At 46.7% G+C, this 16,597-nt stretch overlaps 2 protein-coding genes across 2 annotated transcripts in view; one reads left to right on the forward strand and one right to left on the reverse strand.

Moving 5' to 3' along the window:
- The window catches only part of LOC125441413 (DAB2 interacting protein), a 272,204-nt gene extending 257,847 nt beyond the window's left edge, over nucleotides 1–14,357 (reverse strand). The window contains exon 1 of the mRNA XM_048511939.1: nucleotides 13,988–14,357. Coding sequence (XP_048367896.1) covers nucleotides 13,988–14,030 — 43 coding nt within the window. The 5' untranslated portion in view covers nucleotides 14,031–14,357. The remainder of the gene's footprint in view (nucleotides 1–13,987) is intronic.
- A 950-nt stretch (nucleotides 14,358–15,307) lies between these two features.
- The window catches only part of LOC125441522 (N-acetyllactosaminide alpha-1,3-galactosyltransferase-like), a 96,603-nt gene continuing 95,313 nt past the window's right edge, over nucleotides 15,308–16,597 (forward strand). Inside the window, exon 1 of the mRNA XM_048512131.1 lies at nucleotides 15,308–15,516. Within this exon, the coding sequence (XP_048368088.1) occupies nucleotides 15,308–15,516 (209 nt within the window). The remainder of the gene's footprint in view (nucleotides 15,517–16,597) is intronic.

Below are 16,597 nucleotides of genomic sequence, written 5' to 3' on the forward strand. Positions count from 1 at the left end.
TCATTCTGCCCCTCTATATTTTAAAACAGTCCATTTTTTTTAAAAGCGGCATTTACACTCATCCTCACCCCTCTTCCCAGAAGAGGAATATGGCCTTCCTAGCTGGACTTCTCTAAGGACCTATGAGATTGTATATGGATTCTGAATGCTAAAAAAAATTATGCTGCCTTGTTTGTATATGTTCACTGCTGAAAAAAAATTATTCGTTTTATTTTAGTAATAAAACTCAGTTCATAATTGTACAACTGCTCGCTTATTTAAGAGTTCCCACCCGGACAATCCTGGGTTATCGATAGGTTATTGATCCCAGTGACCCACTTTTGCTCTCTGGGCACTTCCGCACATGCAGAATAATGCACTTCCAATCCACTGTCACAATTGTTTGTAAGTGGAGCTTGCTATTCCGCACAGTAAAATCCAGCTGCAAAATGCATTCAAAGTGGATTGAAAGGGCACTATTCTGTATGTGCGGAAGTGCCCTCTGTCTCTAGAAGAAGACTTTACTTACAGTCAATGACCAAATATCCCTCTGTCTCTAGATAATTCCCACAACTTGGGGTAACAGCCTGCCTCGCTGGAGTTTTCCAAGGACCAATGAGATGGTGTATGGATTCTGAATGCTAAAAAAATTCTGCTTAAATGCTGAGAGTTATGCATCTTACCTCTCTTAACTCCCCTCCTCCAAAAAAACCTAGGAGCCAGCCCTTCATGCTTCCACTCCTACTCCTTTGCTTACATTTCAAATTGCCCAAAATTCTCCAGACTCCCACTGGAGTCTGGCTTGTTTGCCAGCTGCCCCAGTGCCCTTCTCACATTAAACTAGAATGCCCTAATGCAGCCTGAAAGGGTAAGAATCGATAAAGAGGCGCAGGAGGAGCTTTGGGGGGTAGCGATGGTGAGATTTGTGACCTGCCACGTATTTGGTTGCCGCCCACGCCCTCCACATGCCCTCGTCTCAGAGAAATCGCTGTTCCTTCAGCAACGCGCGAGAGCTTTTATATGTATAAAAATCCCTCACAACAGTATTGTGTGGACACTTAGCAACCCCCGTTCACAGCTGCATGCCTCTTTTCACACAAATGCCGCCTGCAGCTGAGCTTTCATTCACACTATGGATGCTGAGATGCCGTCAAACAAACCTAGAAGGGAAAGGGGGGAGAGGAAGCCCCAGCACACCTGCCCAAATCCATGCCATGCCTTTCGGGTTTGTAACAGGACAGGGTGGAGAGCAGGGGCACAGAAGGGGCAGAGTCCTGAGTGGCAGGGGCAAACCTGGACTGGGGTTATGCCTGAGCAGGTTGCTGTGGGCAACAGGATGCTGGACTGGGCACAGCCCTGGATTAACCATTGAGCAAAACAAGCTTGTGTTTAGGGTCTCCAGTAAAGAGGGCCCTGTGCAGTTATTTTCCTCTTTATATAATTTGTTGCATCAGAATTAATTTTGAGAATATGATTGAATACTTTGCAATTAAAAATGCAAGAGCAAACTTTCTGTGGAATAAATACAGTTATAAGCAAGCAACAGTTAACATTACTTTGCATGTATTGTCGAAGGCTTTCACGGCCAGATTCAACTGGTGGTTGTGGGTTTTCCAGGCTGTGTGGCCGTAGTCTGGTAGATCTTGTTCCTAACATTTAGACTGCATCCATGGCTGGCATCTTCAGAGGTATATCACAGAGGGAAGTCCGTACGGACATGTAATGGGGGGAGGGGTTTTGAACCCATGCACCCCCCCCTTGCCAACGTCCTTGGAGAGAAGTAGGATGAGCAGAATCAAGATGCAGTTAGTACTATAAATATGTAACAGAGCAGTACAGCATTTATTTGTTTTCATTCCATGTAAACCTTAAGTTACCCTTTAAGTTAGTAAACTTTCATATAAAGCAACTCAAAGTATCTCTGGCTCTCTTCTTTCCTACAGGATGCTGCTTCCACAATTAGATACTAATTAATTATCTCAAATGCATATCTATAGAGATGCAAAGGCCTTCCTTCTCAGGAATGCCATGAGAGGGCCGAACTATGTTGCATATGGAAACTGTGCAACTCTCCTAGACCTTGCCTCAAAATCACCTCCAGAATTGGATTCCTTAACGATTCCCATGACATAAGATCAGAAAATCAAGTATTATTATCGAGCAGTATCTGTAGCATAATTGGGGTAAATGACAGTTTACAGAGTCAGATAAGCAAATTGAGTGTTCAGTGACAAAACACCAGCTTTGCAGAAAGCACCTTGGCCTGGCAGCACCTCCACTTAAAGAACCTGAGGAGCTGGGAAAGACTTTTCTCTACATAATCAGAGAGCTGCTGTTAGTCAGCAGAGAAAATTCGGGGCTAGATCAACCAATGGACAGTTAGTTCAGCCTATGGGACCTCCTGCTTTGCAGGCTGTAAGTGCTGCCATAATACTGAGGAAGATAGACCAATAGTCCCATTTGGTATCTGGCAAACAGCACGCAGAGACCAGGAAAAGGAACAAACAATTACATATTGGAAGATTGCAAAAGTTGAGGAAACTTGACAGAAGACACAAAGAAAGAAGGTAAGGCTGTTAAGGGAGAACAGGGTAAGTCTCTGAAGACCTTTGGATGCCTTTTCATGCTCAACGCAAGACATGGGGACAGGAAATGAGAACAGGTTGCTAGGATGGGCCAAGATACTGACTGGAAGACGACTGCACTGGAGGCAGAAGGTTATGAGACTGAAGTCACTTGAACTTAAACAAAGATTTCCTAATAATATACTGTTGTTGTAATTCAATGTCATGTTTATTTCAGTATAATGTGTGGCTGACTCCCTTCCTCCATTTTGTTTATTTACTTCATTGATATGCCAAGATCCAGTACTTCCTTCCCTTGCAGAAGAGATACTACTTCCCTCCTTCCTCTTCCTGTCTAGGATTCCTTATTTTCCACTCATCTGCCCTACTCTTTCCATTTTATCACCCCATTCGCCACAGTACTTTGGTGATTGACATTCATCTCTGGCACAGGCACTCTCATTATTTAATGTTCTAGTCTCATCAGATGCATTTGGGAACAACATATTCATCAGGATGGCTTATGCGAGTGGCAGGAGATGTTCTCTTTTGTAGAACAAGCAGAAATCTGGAATGAGCCACTCAATGGCAGGGTGACCTTGGGCAGTTTGTTCACTCTTATTGTGCAAATATATTTACCTACTTTGACATTCACCAGAGGTCTGGAGATGTTAACAACGTGTGGATTAAATGGGGATGAAGAGCTTTGCGAGGGGATTTAGAATCCACCCATGAATTAGGGATTGTTTGAAAATTTTCAGCCTTGCTGCTCTGATTTTTAAAAATCTGTATTTCAGTTATGCTTTCCCCATGTATGAGTCAAATCTGTGGTGCTTTGGTGTTGTGCCATTTTCGGTTTCCTTTCTGTTGTGAATCTTCCCCATAAAATATATACATTTCTCAACTCCGTGCATCAATAAATTGTTGTTGATATGATACTTATAAATGGTACACATTGTACTGATGTATAAATGCTGTGCAAATTATGCATAAAGTAATACAACTCACGTAAACAACAAGAAATGATTTTCAAAATAAAAGTGGAATGTAATGAAGCCAAACAACTGGCAAAAATATAAAACAAATAGAAAAAGGAATCGAAGTGAGAACATTTGTTCATCCTTACTTTGAATACAGAACAGTTTGACTCAAGGGGTGGGTGAGTGGGGGGGTGGGGGGGTTTCCCTATTTGGCTCTTTCCCCATTCATACTAAGAGGGCTGAAAGGATTAAGCAGCAGCAAGTAAACCCCTCTCATCAACCCTGTTCTTGAGTGGTTGAGGAGTGAGAAAAAAATGGCCAGAAAATGGCTCCCATGTTGTCTCAATGGTCTGTACCATAGAGGCCAAGGGAAATGTCAAGAGTATCACCCCAAAGTGATGTCATATGACTGGGTGAATGCAAGGGAGCAGTCATGTGGAGATCCCTGCAACAAATTAAGTCGCTGTGGTCATTTCACCAATGAAGTGATGGGTTCTTCCGAGGAAGGTAGCCAAATATCAGTGTTGGTGACCCCAAATTTGGTCAAATGGCTGCAAGGACTCCCCATTCGTAGAGAGGGGTGGGGGTCCACTGGTCTTTAACAAGGACTGCTGTAGCCTGGATTTTAACACCAAGGTGGCTCATGGGGATCTAAAGCAAGGTTACTTCAAATTTAGACAACTGTCTGTCAGTTGATAAGTTTTGCAACTTCTTTTTATATGCCAATCTTTATTTCTATTGTGTGTAGGGGCCTCAAAAGTTAAAAGTCGGCTGGGCTGCTCTAAGAGAAGTCCTCTAAGAGAACTTGGTTTCAGTTTCTGGGTCAAACACAGTAGATTTGGTGGTGTACTTGTAACCCCCATGCCCAGAATGGGTTGGCCCAGAATGGGTTGACCCAGTAAGGGGGTGGAGACTCAGAGCAGCAGAAAGGCTGCAAGAGCTCTTTGCAGAAGACAAGGCTACCAGACTCGGACCTTGATTTCTATAAGCCCTTAACACCTTGTTAAGGTAATTGCAATATTGTTGGGAACTACTGGGAAGGTAGTTGTTGTTTTTGCAATGTTGTAAATGTTGGAGTTTATTGTTTCAGGGTTTCTTTTGTGGTTGTAATGGGTGAGAGTTCTCCTGGAGACCTTCATCATGTTGCAACCTGTTCATCAAGCCCTTGGAGTCTTCAGGAGCCAGCCAACTTGCAAAGAAGAATTTGGACTTGGCAATATCAGTAGACTGTAAATAGAAGGACTTGAAATGCAACCTGAACAGGACCTTGAATTGTAATGTTAAATGTTGATGTTTTAAAAGTGTTAATTGTAAAGAAAAGTAAACCATTTTGTTGTTTAAAAATTGTTGTTGCAACTCATTCCAAGTACTGCCCCACAGAACCCACAAGCTGAGGTTACATACTATTTTTCCAAACCACTTTTCTAAATATAACCCCCACCCCCCACCCCCCACCCCCATCCAATGCAATTGCTACTCTGACTCCTGCTACTTTAGTGCGATCATACTAGCTGCTGTTTCTTTGCTCTTTCTTTCCTTGTTAGACTTGCCTGCAGCAGGTAAACCTTAACTTTAATCCCCTGCGCTTGAGAAGTTGAGGAGTGAGGAAAAAAATGGCCAGAAAATGGTCCCCACGTTGTCTCAATGGTCTGTACCATAGAGGCTAAGGGAAATGTCAAGAGCATCACCCAAAAGCGATGTCACATCCTTCCCAAACACCCTGAAAATCTCCCAGCATTTTGTCAAGGCAATGATAGCAACACAATTCATCATATGCATTACCTACCCAAACCAAGATCACATAATGAATAGGCTATATTGCCTTTGCTAACCCTAAAAAGAAATGGAATTAGAAATGTATTAATCTGTTTACTCTGTTAACTCTGCAAGCTTCCTAACAGTGCCATGAAAAGTAAGTGAAGGCAATTGAGAAAAAGGATGACACTTTCTAGACTGGTCAAATCAGTTGGGGCTCATACAGTCAAGAAAATGCTGAAATAGTGACCTTCAGTCTTGGCCAAAAAAAGGCAGATTATAAATAAAGAAAAAGAAGAAGAGTTGGATTTATATCCCCCTTTCTTTCCTGTAAGGAGACTCAAAGGGGTTGACAAACTCCTTCCCTTCCCCCTCACAACAAACACCTTGTGAGGTAGGTGGGGCTGAGAGAGCTCAGAAGAACTGTGACTAGCCCAAGGTCACCCAGCTGGCGTGTGTGGGAGTGCACAGGCTAATCTGAATTCCCCAGATAAGCCTCCACAGCTCAGGCGGCAGAGCGGGGAATCAAACCCGGTTCCTCCAGGTTAGAGTACACCTGCTCTTAACCACTATGCCACTGCATAAAATAAATGTGAATCCTGCCAGATCTGGATTTAGGATTATGCTGTTGAGGGTTGGTGAAGGCAAGGGAGGGTCCTGGAAAGGAATAGGTGATCATTTTAGTGCAGGGTTAAAAAAAGAAAAACCATTAACAGTTGCTGAAAATGCTCCCAGCAATTCTAAGATATTTATTAAAATTATAATCAATTAAAGAACTAATGTTGGTAAGAAGTAAAGATCCAAAATAACCAGGCCCCAAATTATTTCCAAATGATGCTGACTAACCCTAACCCAAGAGATTATGGTAGAAGGGTCTAGGCAGGCTCAGCTGGTCATCTACTCTTCAGTCAGGGATATCTCCCACTTGCTGCTACACTGGCCATAGTTTGACTGTAGAGTGCCTGTTGGATGGCAGAGGTACCCTGGCATCTCTACTTCAATAAACGTTATTGGCCCTCCTCCTAGATTCTGGTAATGTTTGTGTTTGGATTGAATTATTTTACAACTTTAGATGCAGTTTTTAATTGTGGAAATGTTTTTATGAAGGCCACGTTAAGGCTCCTGATTGTGTGGAAAGTTAACATAAAATGTTTCAAATAAAGTCATAACATATTTCAAAGATCTCATGTAGCAGATTTGGAAAATGCTTCTCTGTGCCTGAGACCATCACAAGCCACTGCCAGTCTGAGGAGGCCGTACTGAACTGGAGGAGCCAACAGACTTGCCTAGAAATGGGCGGTCAGGAGAGCTACCATTTAATTTTTTTCTGTGGAAAACCTTCCATACAGGACAGCAAAACAGAAGGCAGCCTTTGAGCCATATGTGGTGTGTAGGTGCCTGTGAAGTATCTGGTATCTTAGCTGCATGTGGGTCTGAGCTATACCCCTGTGCCCAAGGCCCCCAGTCTTCTCCTATATCCTTCCCTCTCCTTAAAAATAACTCCTGGCCCCATGCCAGATTTCAAGGTTCTCTCCAGAAAGACACGGCTCATTAGAATGCCGCCTGTCACTTTCTTCCTTTCCATCTGCTCACTTTTCCACAGACTTTTGCCTATTTTGAAACTCCTGACCAAGAAAGACCTTTGGGTGTCAGCTCCACTGCGGGGCCCTTCACTGCCAACCAGCTCTGGGACCTCCCTCTCATCCTGTCTCCTTCTAACAAGAGGAAGAGAAAGATCAGCTGTGACCCACTGGCTGAGCACATGCTTAGGGAATAGCTGCAACAGCCTGCATCTCCTGCTAACAAGATCACAGGTAGCCCAGGTCAAGAGAGGTCTTTTTCTGCAGGAGATCTTGGAGAGATGACAGCAGCACCGAGCGCAATAATCTGTGTGGCCGAGTTGGCAGAAGGCGGATTCATATGTTACTCAGATTTCTTCTTGCCTTTAATTTCACTATTATTTAACACTGTAAACTCCCCCAAAGCATGTGTCATATCCCTGTTGGAAACAAGATGCTGGACTATAAGGAGTTTGGTTTTATCCAGGAAGCTTGTTCTCATGTTCTAAAGCAGGGGTAGGGAACCTGCGGCTCTCCAGATGTTCAGGAACTACAATTCCCATCAGCCTCTGTCAGCATGGCCAATTGGCCATGCTGGTGAGCTGACCAGTCTTTGGTCAGGCAGTTCTGTTCTAAAAGCAGGGGTAGGGAACCTGGGCTCTCCAGATGTTCGAGAACTACAATTCCCATCAGCCTCTGTCAGCATGGCCAATTGGCCATGCTGGTAGGCTGATGGGTGGATTCCTAATTCTACATTTTCATTTTTCTTTCTTCCTTTTAACTCTGCAGGGGCCATTTGTAAGTCATAAGATTTGGGTACAGAGTAGCCACCAGAATTATTGAATGTTGTTTGTTTGCTTTATAGGTCTTCCCTTTCTCATACCCTCCCTTGTCCCCGGTCCTTTTTTCCCCTCTTTGATATTTTCCCTCCAGCCCAAGTAGCTTTCCAATTCCTTGCAACTCTAGCAATGATCAGCATCCTACAACAGCCCTTTCTGCTCCTCCACAGGAATGTTTGTGAATATTCTATGACCACAAAGTTCCTCAGTTAATTTTTTAAAAGTTTAATACAGATTAAATGTCTAATTCTTCTGATTCTGATTTGGAGTATACAGAGGCAGTTTACAAATCATGCGCCTTCTGCGGCTGCCCCACCCCGAAGGCTTGTAAGGGAAATAAGCACTCCATAAATTATTACATAATAGCGTTCTTTATTCCAGAAACCCTTATGTTACCCTGGAGTTTTTCTTTCCTTTGAAGCTTTCCCTGTCTTTATTGTGCCTCTGTTAGTTCATCTCCCTTTACCACATGCTACGTCACACTGAAACAAGAAGACAACATTGTTCACAGCCACTTTTAGAGCCATAGATTTGGTGCCAAGTGGAGGTTGGGTGAGAAATCAAAGACTCCACATGAGACATCTTTGCCTTCTCTTTATACAACTGCATCTGTGAACTCCATTAGTGGTCTGCAGGGTCAGCTGTTTCCAACAGAAATAAATAAAATTAAAGAGCCTAGCGTTTATAGGCCACCCTTGCCTTCCCTTGCCAAAACAGATACCTGAGTATTTTTAAGTGATCTTGCCTTTCTGCTCCTTCCATACTACGCCCCTCTTTAATCTTCATGTCAGATTGCAAGCTCGTTAAAACAGATATGTGTCTTTAGCCCATTTATGACTGTGCTGCACTAACATTCAGGACTGGAGGTATGAAATTCCACAAGATGCAAAATCCAGCATTCTGCAATTGGACGAAACTGGCACAGATAAGGATGGTTTGAATGAATCTATTTGAGCTACATTAACTGGCAGAAGGGGGAGATTTATATTACAAGCCAGTCAGTTCCAACATAAGGTATATAAAATGCAACCAATTAAAAGATAAAATATATTAAAACAACAAATATATATCAATAAGAATCTGCTGGGGGGGGGGGGAGGAAAAAGGGAACCCCAAAATGGTATAAGAACATAAAGGAAATGGGAGAGGAACATCCATATTAAAAGCAAACAAAAAGCTTAAAAACTGAAAAGTGGGTGTTGGAATGAGTTAACAATTAAATTGGCAAATAGAAGATTATCAGCCCCATCGTGTGTGGGGTGGGGTGCTGAATCTGCTGGTGGAAGTGCTGGGGAACACCTGGGTTTCCCCAGGTGGAAATGCACTCCCCGGGGCACTTACCTGGGCTAAGGGGTGAAACCGCTGGTGTCTGGCTGCTGGTGACCTCCCCTGGTTCTGGGACGTGGGCATTATGCTGTGTCAGCGTCCCAGTGTCCCTGCCATCGCCACTGGCGCACTGGTGGTCTGGGGTGTGGCCAGTGGAGGATCCAACATTAGTTGGCTTCTGTGTGGCTATTCACTGGTTTATGCCAGCGGTAGGAAATCAGACTTAACACTACCCTTTTGGGTTGTGTAAGTCCATTTAGCCCCATAGAGGACTCTGAGTGGTGGGGAGGCTGTTTTGTTTCGCAAGCCTCCCTGTGCCACTGGAAAGCCTCTCCGGGAATGGCATGGGAGTGGTGCCACCAGGCTCACCACTTGGATGGGGCTGTATAACTATCAAATCCCAGTATGCTCTAATAAGACAACCTTAATATTTATTAAGCCTGATTTGTATCACTGATCACCCTACAGTGTACTACAAGTGCTGTTACACAAAACCTGGCGACACTGTATGATATCAGGATCAGGATCTGTAAGCAGCAAAGAACTATGAAACTGTCCTGTGTGACCTGGAAATCTGTGCAGCAGTGACGAAATAATATTTTTATAATACTGACATTGAAAAATGACATGCTCGATTGTTTCTATGTGCTCAAATTCACAGGGACATTGGCTGTCCTGATAAGGAATCTTCTTGTATCGGCCTTCAAGGACAGCTGAAGAGAAGGCATGGCATCGTGCCAGTATGTTGCAAGTAGGCACTATAAAAAGATTGGTAACCCCTAGAATTGAGGGGGGAAATAACAAAAGGTCAATCGAAGGCAGAAGGACAAGAAAGGCATTGGAGGTCTCAGAAGAAATTTTGGCAAAGGTTTCCTGTCGCCAAGCCCTTGAATACCCCTCTGCATATTCTTGCTACCTGCAAGAATCAAGCACAAAATGTACTGTGGGCCTCTACAAGGCCTTCAATAGGGAAACAGCTGATGCAGAGAAGAGCCAGTCCTGATGCTGCACTGAAAGAGGGAGATTTTTCAGCAGATGCAGTCAAATGAATGCCAGTAAATTCCAGACAAGCAAAAGGAAAAAATTTCTTCACACCAAGTGTGGTTGACCTATGGAACTCACTGCCACAAGATACAACAATGGATACTTGCTCTGATGGCTCCAAGAGGAGGCTAGAGTCATGTGAACAGCAAGGAGTCTGTCAACGGACACTATTTATATCCTGCCTTTAAGCCCAATCACGGTCTCCAAGATGGCTAACAACTAAAAGTAGAACAATACAGAAAAATACATCCTAGAATGAGTTAAATCTAAAACTGAAGCACCTACATAGGAGAACATATAAACATCAAATAAAACACAGGGCTGGAAGGAAGGGACCACAAGATGAACCAAATTTTTTTTCACCTGCTGGCAGAAAACAGTGATAGGACAGGACAAATAAATATGCCTGGGGAAGGGATTTCTATAATCTTGGCAGCATGACTGTTATCATGACAACTAAGCAAAATCTTCATGTTTTGCTGTTCTGTGGGGGACATACCAGGAAACAGCCGTTGTCTTCATTTTGTGCTTGTTGGTTCCCCAGAGACATCCGAATGTCCAGGGAGAGAAACAGGGTGCTGGGCTGGATGAAGGTTTGATCTGATCTTTTGTAAGATTCTGGTGAATTAATGGCTGGAAAGGAGCTTTCAGTTCCTGAGTTCATGGCTCAATTCTTGTTATCAATTCACGAGGCACCAGCTCTCAACTAAGGGAAGTTTTTGATTGGGGCTAGGAACCGATGCAGCAGCTTAAATCTGTCCTCTAGGTCCATCTTAGGTCCCCTCTTCACTCTCATGGAGAGATGTTCCCAGTTCACACCAGAGCTAAGTTAATTTCCAAATCCTCCCCCACGGTCGGCTTGCCAGCTTCTTAATCTGTGGTCACGATGTTCTTTAGCTTATAGAACCTGGGAGAAAAAGCTTCTCCTATGCCTGAAGCCACCCAGAAATCCATAATGTTGAAAAATACTTATTCTATATTTAGTTAGCTCTTATGTAAGGATGTCACGATAGGCAGGATCCTGGGAGGGAGGAAAAGGAACTAGCATCCAAGTATCTATTTCCGAATGCCGTTTATTTTGTTGCAACAACCTGACCTGGGGTCACACCAAAAGGATCAAAACATGCACAATGAAGTGAGAACAAAAAATAGCTCCGAGGAAGGGGGGGGAATGCCAATGTCTGTCTGCTGTATTCCCTTCCCCCTCCCCCACCCTGAGTTGACCCTGTTCATGATGGGGAAAATAGGCTCCGGGAATGGGGAAATAAAGACCTACGCCGGTCCTTGGTCTTTGTTGACCCATAAAGAGTACCAGATCGTAAACCAACTCCTTATAGTGGAAGAAGCCATGGCTGAGACAAGTTGCCTTGCTTCTAAAGGTCCTGGCCCTCCATCTTTCCTTGCTTGCCTCCATTAGCCTCTCTGCTCCTCAGGCTGCTGGGAGCATTGTTCCTCAGTCCCTGACCCCTCTTTCCCCACCACCAGCTATTATTCCTTTTGATACTGCTTTCCCAGACATGATGTCCTGCCTCCCACTTCCCTTGGCCACCCTGTCCCTTGAGCAGCCTGTCCCCCCCCAATAAATATAGCCCCTCCTTAAACTTAAAGGCTGGCATTCCTTCAAAGCTAACTCCTGCACCAGTTCCTCACCTCATCCTCTCTGGTCAAGCCCTCTTTCCCATCTACTGCTCTTCTCTCAACCTAATCCCTATTCTGCTGCACCCTCCCTCCAGCTTCCTTGTGTGTGGGATCCCAAGTCCCTTCATTTCCCTATATCCCAGAACCTCTTCTCAGCCATTGGTCCGGACCCACATGAGCCAAACCAACAAATTGCCCTGTTCCTTCCAAAAGTGGGACTGTAAAGTGCTTTGATCCCAGAGAACCTGGATGTACCACGCTGCCACAACAGTTCACCCAATCAAGATTGGATGTGTCCAAAAGTGCACTATCTAGTTAGAAGGTACAAGGAAACTTGTGGCATCTTTTCTGTCCAAGGGGTAATCAAGAGGACCTCAAATACAATCTTGTAGGAGGCCAGATCTTGTTTATCAGCCATCATTGGACTAAGGAATGTAGGGAAGGAAGTGCGGAATGGGGAAGGGGACACTTCTGGATTCCCAAAAGATCATGAAGTGAAACCTAAAAGCTTGTCCAATGACACTTATCCCAGGAAATTGTTTCACGTTGTTTGGCTCTTCTTTCCTTTTGGATCCTCACAGCAATGACATAGCAAAGTAGAGGGGAGAATACAGCAGGTACTGCTAGAGGGTGGACAGAGATGCTCTAGGGAGCCAGGCCAGAATCAGCAAATGGGGCTTCTTGTCTTCAAGTCTTCCAATCACTGTTAGGCTGAAAGCTGCAGCACACCTTCCAGCCATCTGCAGTGGTGGCGCTGTTGAGCCTCAGATTTTAGGCCAATGGCTCTCACCAATTCCCAGAAAGTAAGGGACATAGACTTAGTCCCGCTGCCAAAACGCCCAGTCTGAGACCCCCAGAACCTTCACAGTAGCAACTGAGGAGCACAGTGGAAGCATTCAAAGCCTCCACATTTATTTCCCACTATTATTATTTGCAGTAGCATTTCCAGGTTATGTTAATGTCAGGAACACAGCCAAGACAATCTGCAGCAAAAGGGGCTCAGCTGCTGTCTCTTTTCATAATTTATTGCCTGTTTCTCCTGGAAGAAAAAAATAATCCCAGTTGTTTACAGAACTTGAAAGCCTCACAAAAAGCTCATAGAACAGTAGCCAAAAAAAGAGGATATAAATCCACAGCACTGGTGGGCTCAATGATAATTCAGATAACTATATTTAGCATTTATAAAGTGCTTTTGAGTGTTCAGAGTGGTTCATGGACATTGTTTTGGTGCTGTCCTTACAACAGTCCTGTGAGGCAGGTATGCATTATTGTCAAAAAGACATGAGGCCACCACGTTGTGACCGCATGTCTCCTAAGGCTACCTACCAAATTCACAGTCAAGGCAAGATTTCAACTGAGAATGTTTTGATTTGCAACTCATTCTCTTCACACTAAACCAAACCAGTCAGCTACACACAACCAAGTCTCCATAATAGATGACAATAAACCATTAGGGGCAGAGGTGAGCCAACTGGTCCCAATTCAACACCAGAGAAACTATAACTTTTCTAAATCACACAGATAGAACAAATCAACATATTCTCTACTTTGCATAATTTATTCTGGTTTTGCTATTTATTGGTTGGGGGGGAGGGGGGGAGGAGAACCAGGCAGGACACTGAAGCTTCACCTGCCCCAATTGCTACACTTTGCTGGTATTGATCCAACATTTCCCAACATACCTTCGCAGCCATGAAGACCAGAAACCTGAGATTTGTTTTTGTTAAAACTTTGAAAACGTCAAGAAGCCCGTTCTCCTGTTGTACACACTACTGGAAGAAGGGCGCCATCCAGCTGTCCCAGCCATGGCGAAGACTATCGGCAGATTGTTCTATTGCCCGGATCTCACAACTGAGAAATCCCTGATCTCCTGGCACCCATGGGTTTTATGCTCCCAACGAGAGTACTTGGTCCAAAGAAAGGTGGGGGGTCAATTACGTTTGTACACTCGCATTTAAAAAAACAACAACTAACAACAGCAGGGCCCTCCTCCGCCCAAAGCATCAGGTGTATGAGCTGTCTTTAAAGGTGAGCCTGAAACACCTCCTGGCATCCGGCCGGTCGCCCCCTTTTCCATTCCGCCTGAAAAGGAATCCCAAACAGAAAAACCTGCAAATCCCTGCCCCGACCCCATGCAACTGATCCGCTTGGCCTTTAACCCCCAAGGCAGCGGGGCGAAGAACAGGCGGCAGCGGCGCTGCGGGGCGCAGCGGGGGAGGGAAGAAGGGGCAGGCCCGCCGTGGCGGGGGAGGGGGGAGGCACTTTGCAAACTTTGGCGCCCCTGCCGCTCGGGCGCTCCTTACCCGGGGCGTCGTCCTCCTGCTCCGATGGGTAGTCGGGCTCCATGCTCTCAGCCCAGAGCCCCGCCGCCGCCCGAGCGCCCAGCAGCGCCGCAATCGCCTAAAGCCATTCACCTGCGCGGGGGCCCGGCGGCGGCGGCGGCGGCGGCGGCAGCGACGCCTCCATCAGGGGACGCTCCTCTTCCGTGGCGCGGCGCGACCGGGCGGCTGTCCCCACGCGCTGGGCGACCCTCACGGCTCGCAGGCCAGCCTGGTCCAGCAGCGGCATCCCCCCGCGGGCCGCCCCACCCCCACCCGCACGGGCATCCTCCGGCCGGGCCGCCGGCTCTGGGCGGCGAGTGTCCCGCAGGCGTCTCGAACGCGAGGCTGGCAGCCTGTGCGGAGCCGCCCGGGTTGGCGCGCAGCCTCCCAGCCCCGTCGTTGCATAACGCAAGTGACAGATGCGGCGGGGAAAGTGTGTGCGCTTTTTTTTGGGGGGGGGGAGGGACTGTGCAGCCGAGGCAGCGCTCGGGGAAGGCGGCGACCCGGGGGGGGGGCGGGCTGCGGAGCCCCCTCCTTCGCCCTCCCCCGCGCGCTGCTTTCCCCAACGCTGCTTCGCCGGTAGAAGTGGCCGCTGTCCAAAGCCTGGCGGCCAACGACCTGGCCGGACAGTTGCACCTTGCTGCAACGCCTTCGCCTTGCTTGACCCCCCCGAGCGGGGCTGCTGCTGCTGCTGCTGCTGCAGGGGCGCTGTTACCTGGGCTCCCGTAGCAGGGGCCCGCTGGTGCCAGGAGCTGTCGGTTGTTTGTACCTAGAAACAGGGAGGAAGGAATAAAAGTGTGGGGAAGGATTGGCATCAGGGTCCGGAACAGATTGGGTGTTGCAGATCCAGAAAAGAAAGGGGAGGGGGGAGGGGAGGGGACCCATCAAGGGGCTGGCACCTGGCTTTCACAGCCTGGCATACACACACCCCAATCTGGTATCACGGTTAAGAGTGGTGGCCTCTAATCTGGAGACCTGGGTTTGATTCCCCACCTCTTCTCCTCATGAGCAGTTGACTCTAATCTGAGGAACCAGGTTTGATTCCCCACTCCTCCACTGAGCAGCAGACTGTAATCCGGAGAACTGGGTTCAACTCCCCACTCCTCCACATGAAGCCTGCTGGGTGACCCTGGCCAGGCACAGTTCTTTCAGAACTCTCAGTCTCACCTACCTCACAAGGTACCTGGAGTGGGGAGGGGAAGGTGATTGTAAGCCACTTTGAGCCTCCTTACAGTAAAGTTGGGTATAAAAACCAGCTCTTCTTCTCAGCGCCCCTGCCATTGGCTGAGCTGCTACAAAGACATGGAATTAGGGCACACATTCAACTTGCTCCAGAGGGAAGGCGTCAACATCAGGATGCCAGTCAACAGCACAGGTGAGAAAGAATATTCTGTGGAGGACCATGGAATGCCAGTTTTGTTTGAGATGAAGGTTCCCACAAGACCTACAGACAGGAATGATCATAAAGCACTCAGGGAGAAGGTGCAGAGACAGGGCAGTGGGCAGCCCGGGTAGGAAAAAAAGATCCAGGGTGATGGTGGTCTAGGTTTCTTATCCAGGTAGGACTCCTGCACCTTTAAGAGCTGCAGAACAAGCAGACATTCAGCAGGTGAAGCCAGGCCACAGGATATTAGGAAAAGCCAAGTAAGGAAAAACCACACTAGAGAGCCAGAGTGGTATAGGGGTTAGAGCATAGGTGTCAAACTTGCGGCGCTCCAGATGTTATGGACTACAGTTCCCATCATCCCCTGCCAGCATCATGCTGGCATGCCATCATCATGCTGGCATGCCATCATCCCTCCCATCATCCCCTGCCAGCATCATGCTGGCAGGGGATGATGGGAACTGTAGTCCATAACATCTGGAGGGGCACGAGTTTGACACCTGTGGGTTAGAGCATCAGACTAGGATCTGAGAGACCCAAGTTCAAATCCCCACTTGACAATGGAAAATTGCTGAGTGACCCCAGGCCAGTCACACACTCTCAGCTCAACACATTCCACAGCATTAGCTGTGAGGATAGAGTGGAGCAGCAGTGGCATAGTGGCTAAGAGCAGGTGCACTCTGATCTGAAGGAACCGGGTTTGATTCCCAGCTTTGCCGCTTGAGTTGTGAAGGCTTATCTGGGGAATTCAGATTACCTTGTGCTCTCCAACACACGCCAGCTGGGTGACCTTGGGCTAGTCACAGCTTTTCGGGGCTCTCTCAGCCCCACCTACCTCACAGGGTGTTTGTTGTGAGGGGGGAAGGGCAAGCCAGGAGATTGTCAGCCCCCTTGAGTCTCCTGTTGGAGAGAAAGGGGGGATATTAATTCAAACTCTTCTTCTTCTCTTGCAAAAGTGGCCCACAAGAAGCTTCCAGAGAGCCACTGAAAGCAAACCAGGTGGGGACAGTGTCCCCTATTAGGTCTCCCCAGAGATTCCTTTAAGTTGTCTTAAAGGCCTCTCCTGTTCCATGTTGTCCCTTTCAAAGCAGCCACCATGGCCACATCCTGTGGCAATGAGTTCCACACACAGTTGAAAATGGGACAGAGGTTTGGTGGCTGTTGTTGTTTCTTTTGCATGCCAAGTGGACCTAGCTGAAATTCCATTC

The sequence above is a fragment of the Sphaerodactylus townsendi genome, linkage group LG12 (assembly GCF_021028975.2).
Source record: "Sphaerodactylus townsendi isolate TG3544 linkage group LG12, MPM_Stown_v2.3, whole genome shotgun sequence".
In the NCBI taxonomy this organism is placed as follows: Eukaryota; Metazoa; Chordata; class Lepidosauria; order Squamata; family Sphaerodactylidae; genus Sphaerodactylus; species Sphaerodactylus townsendi.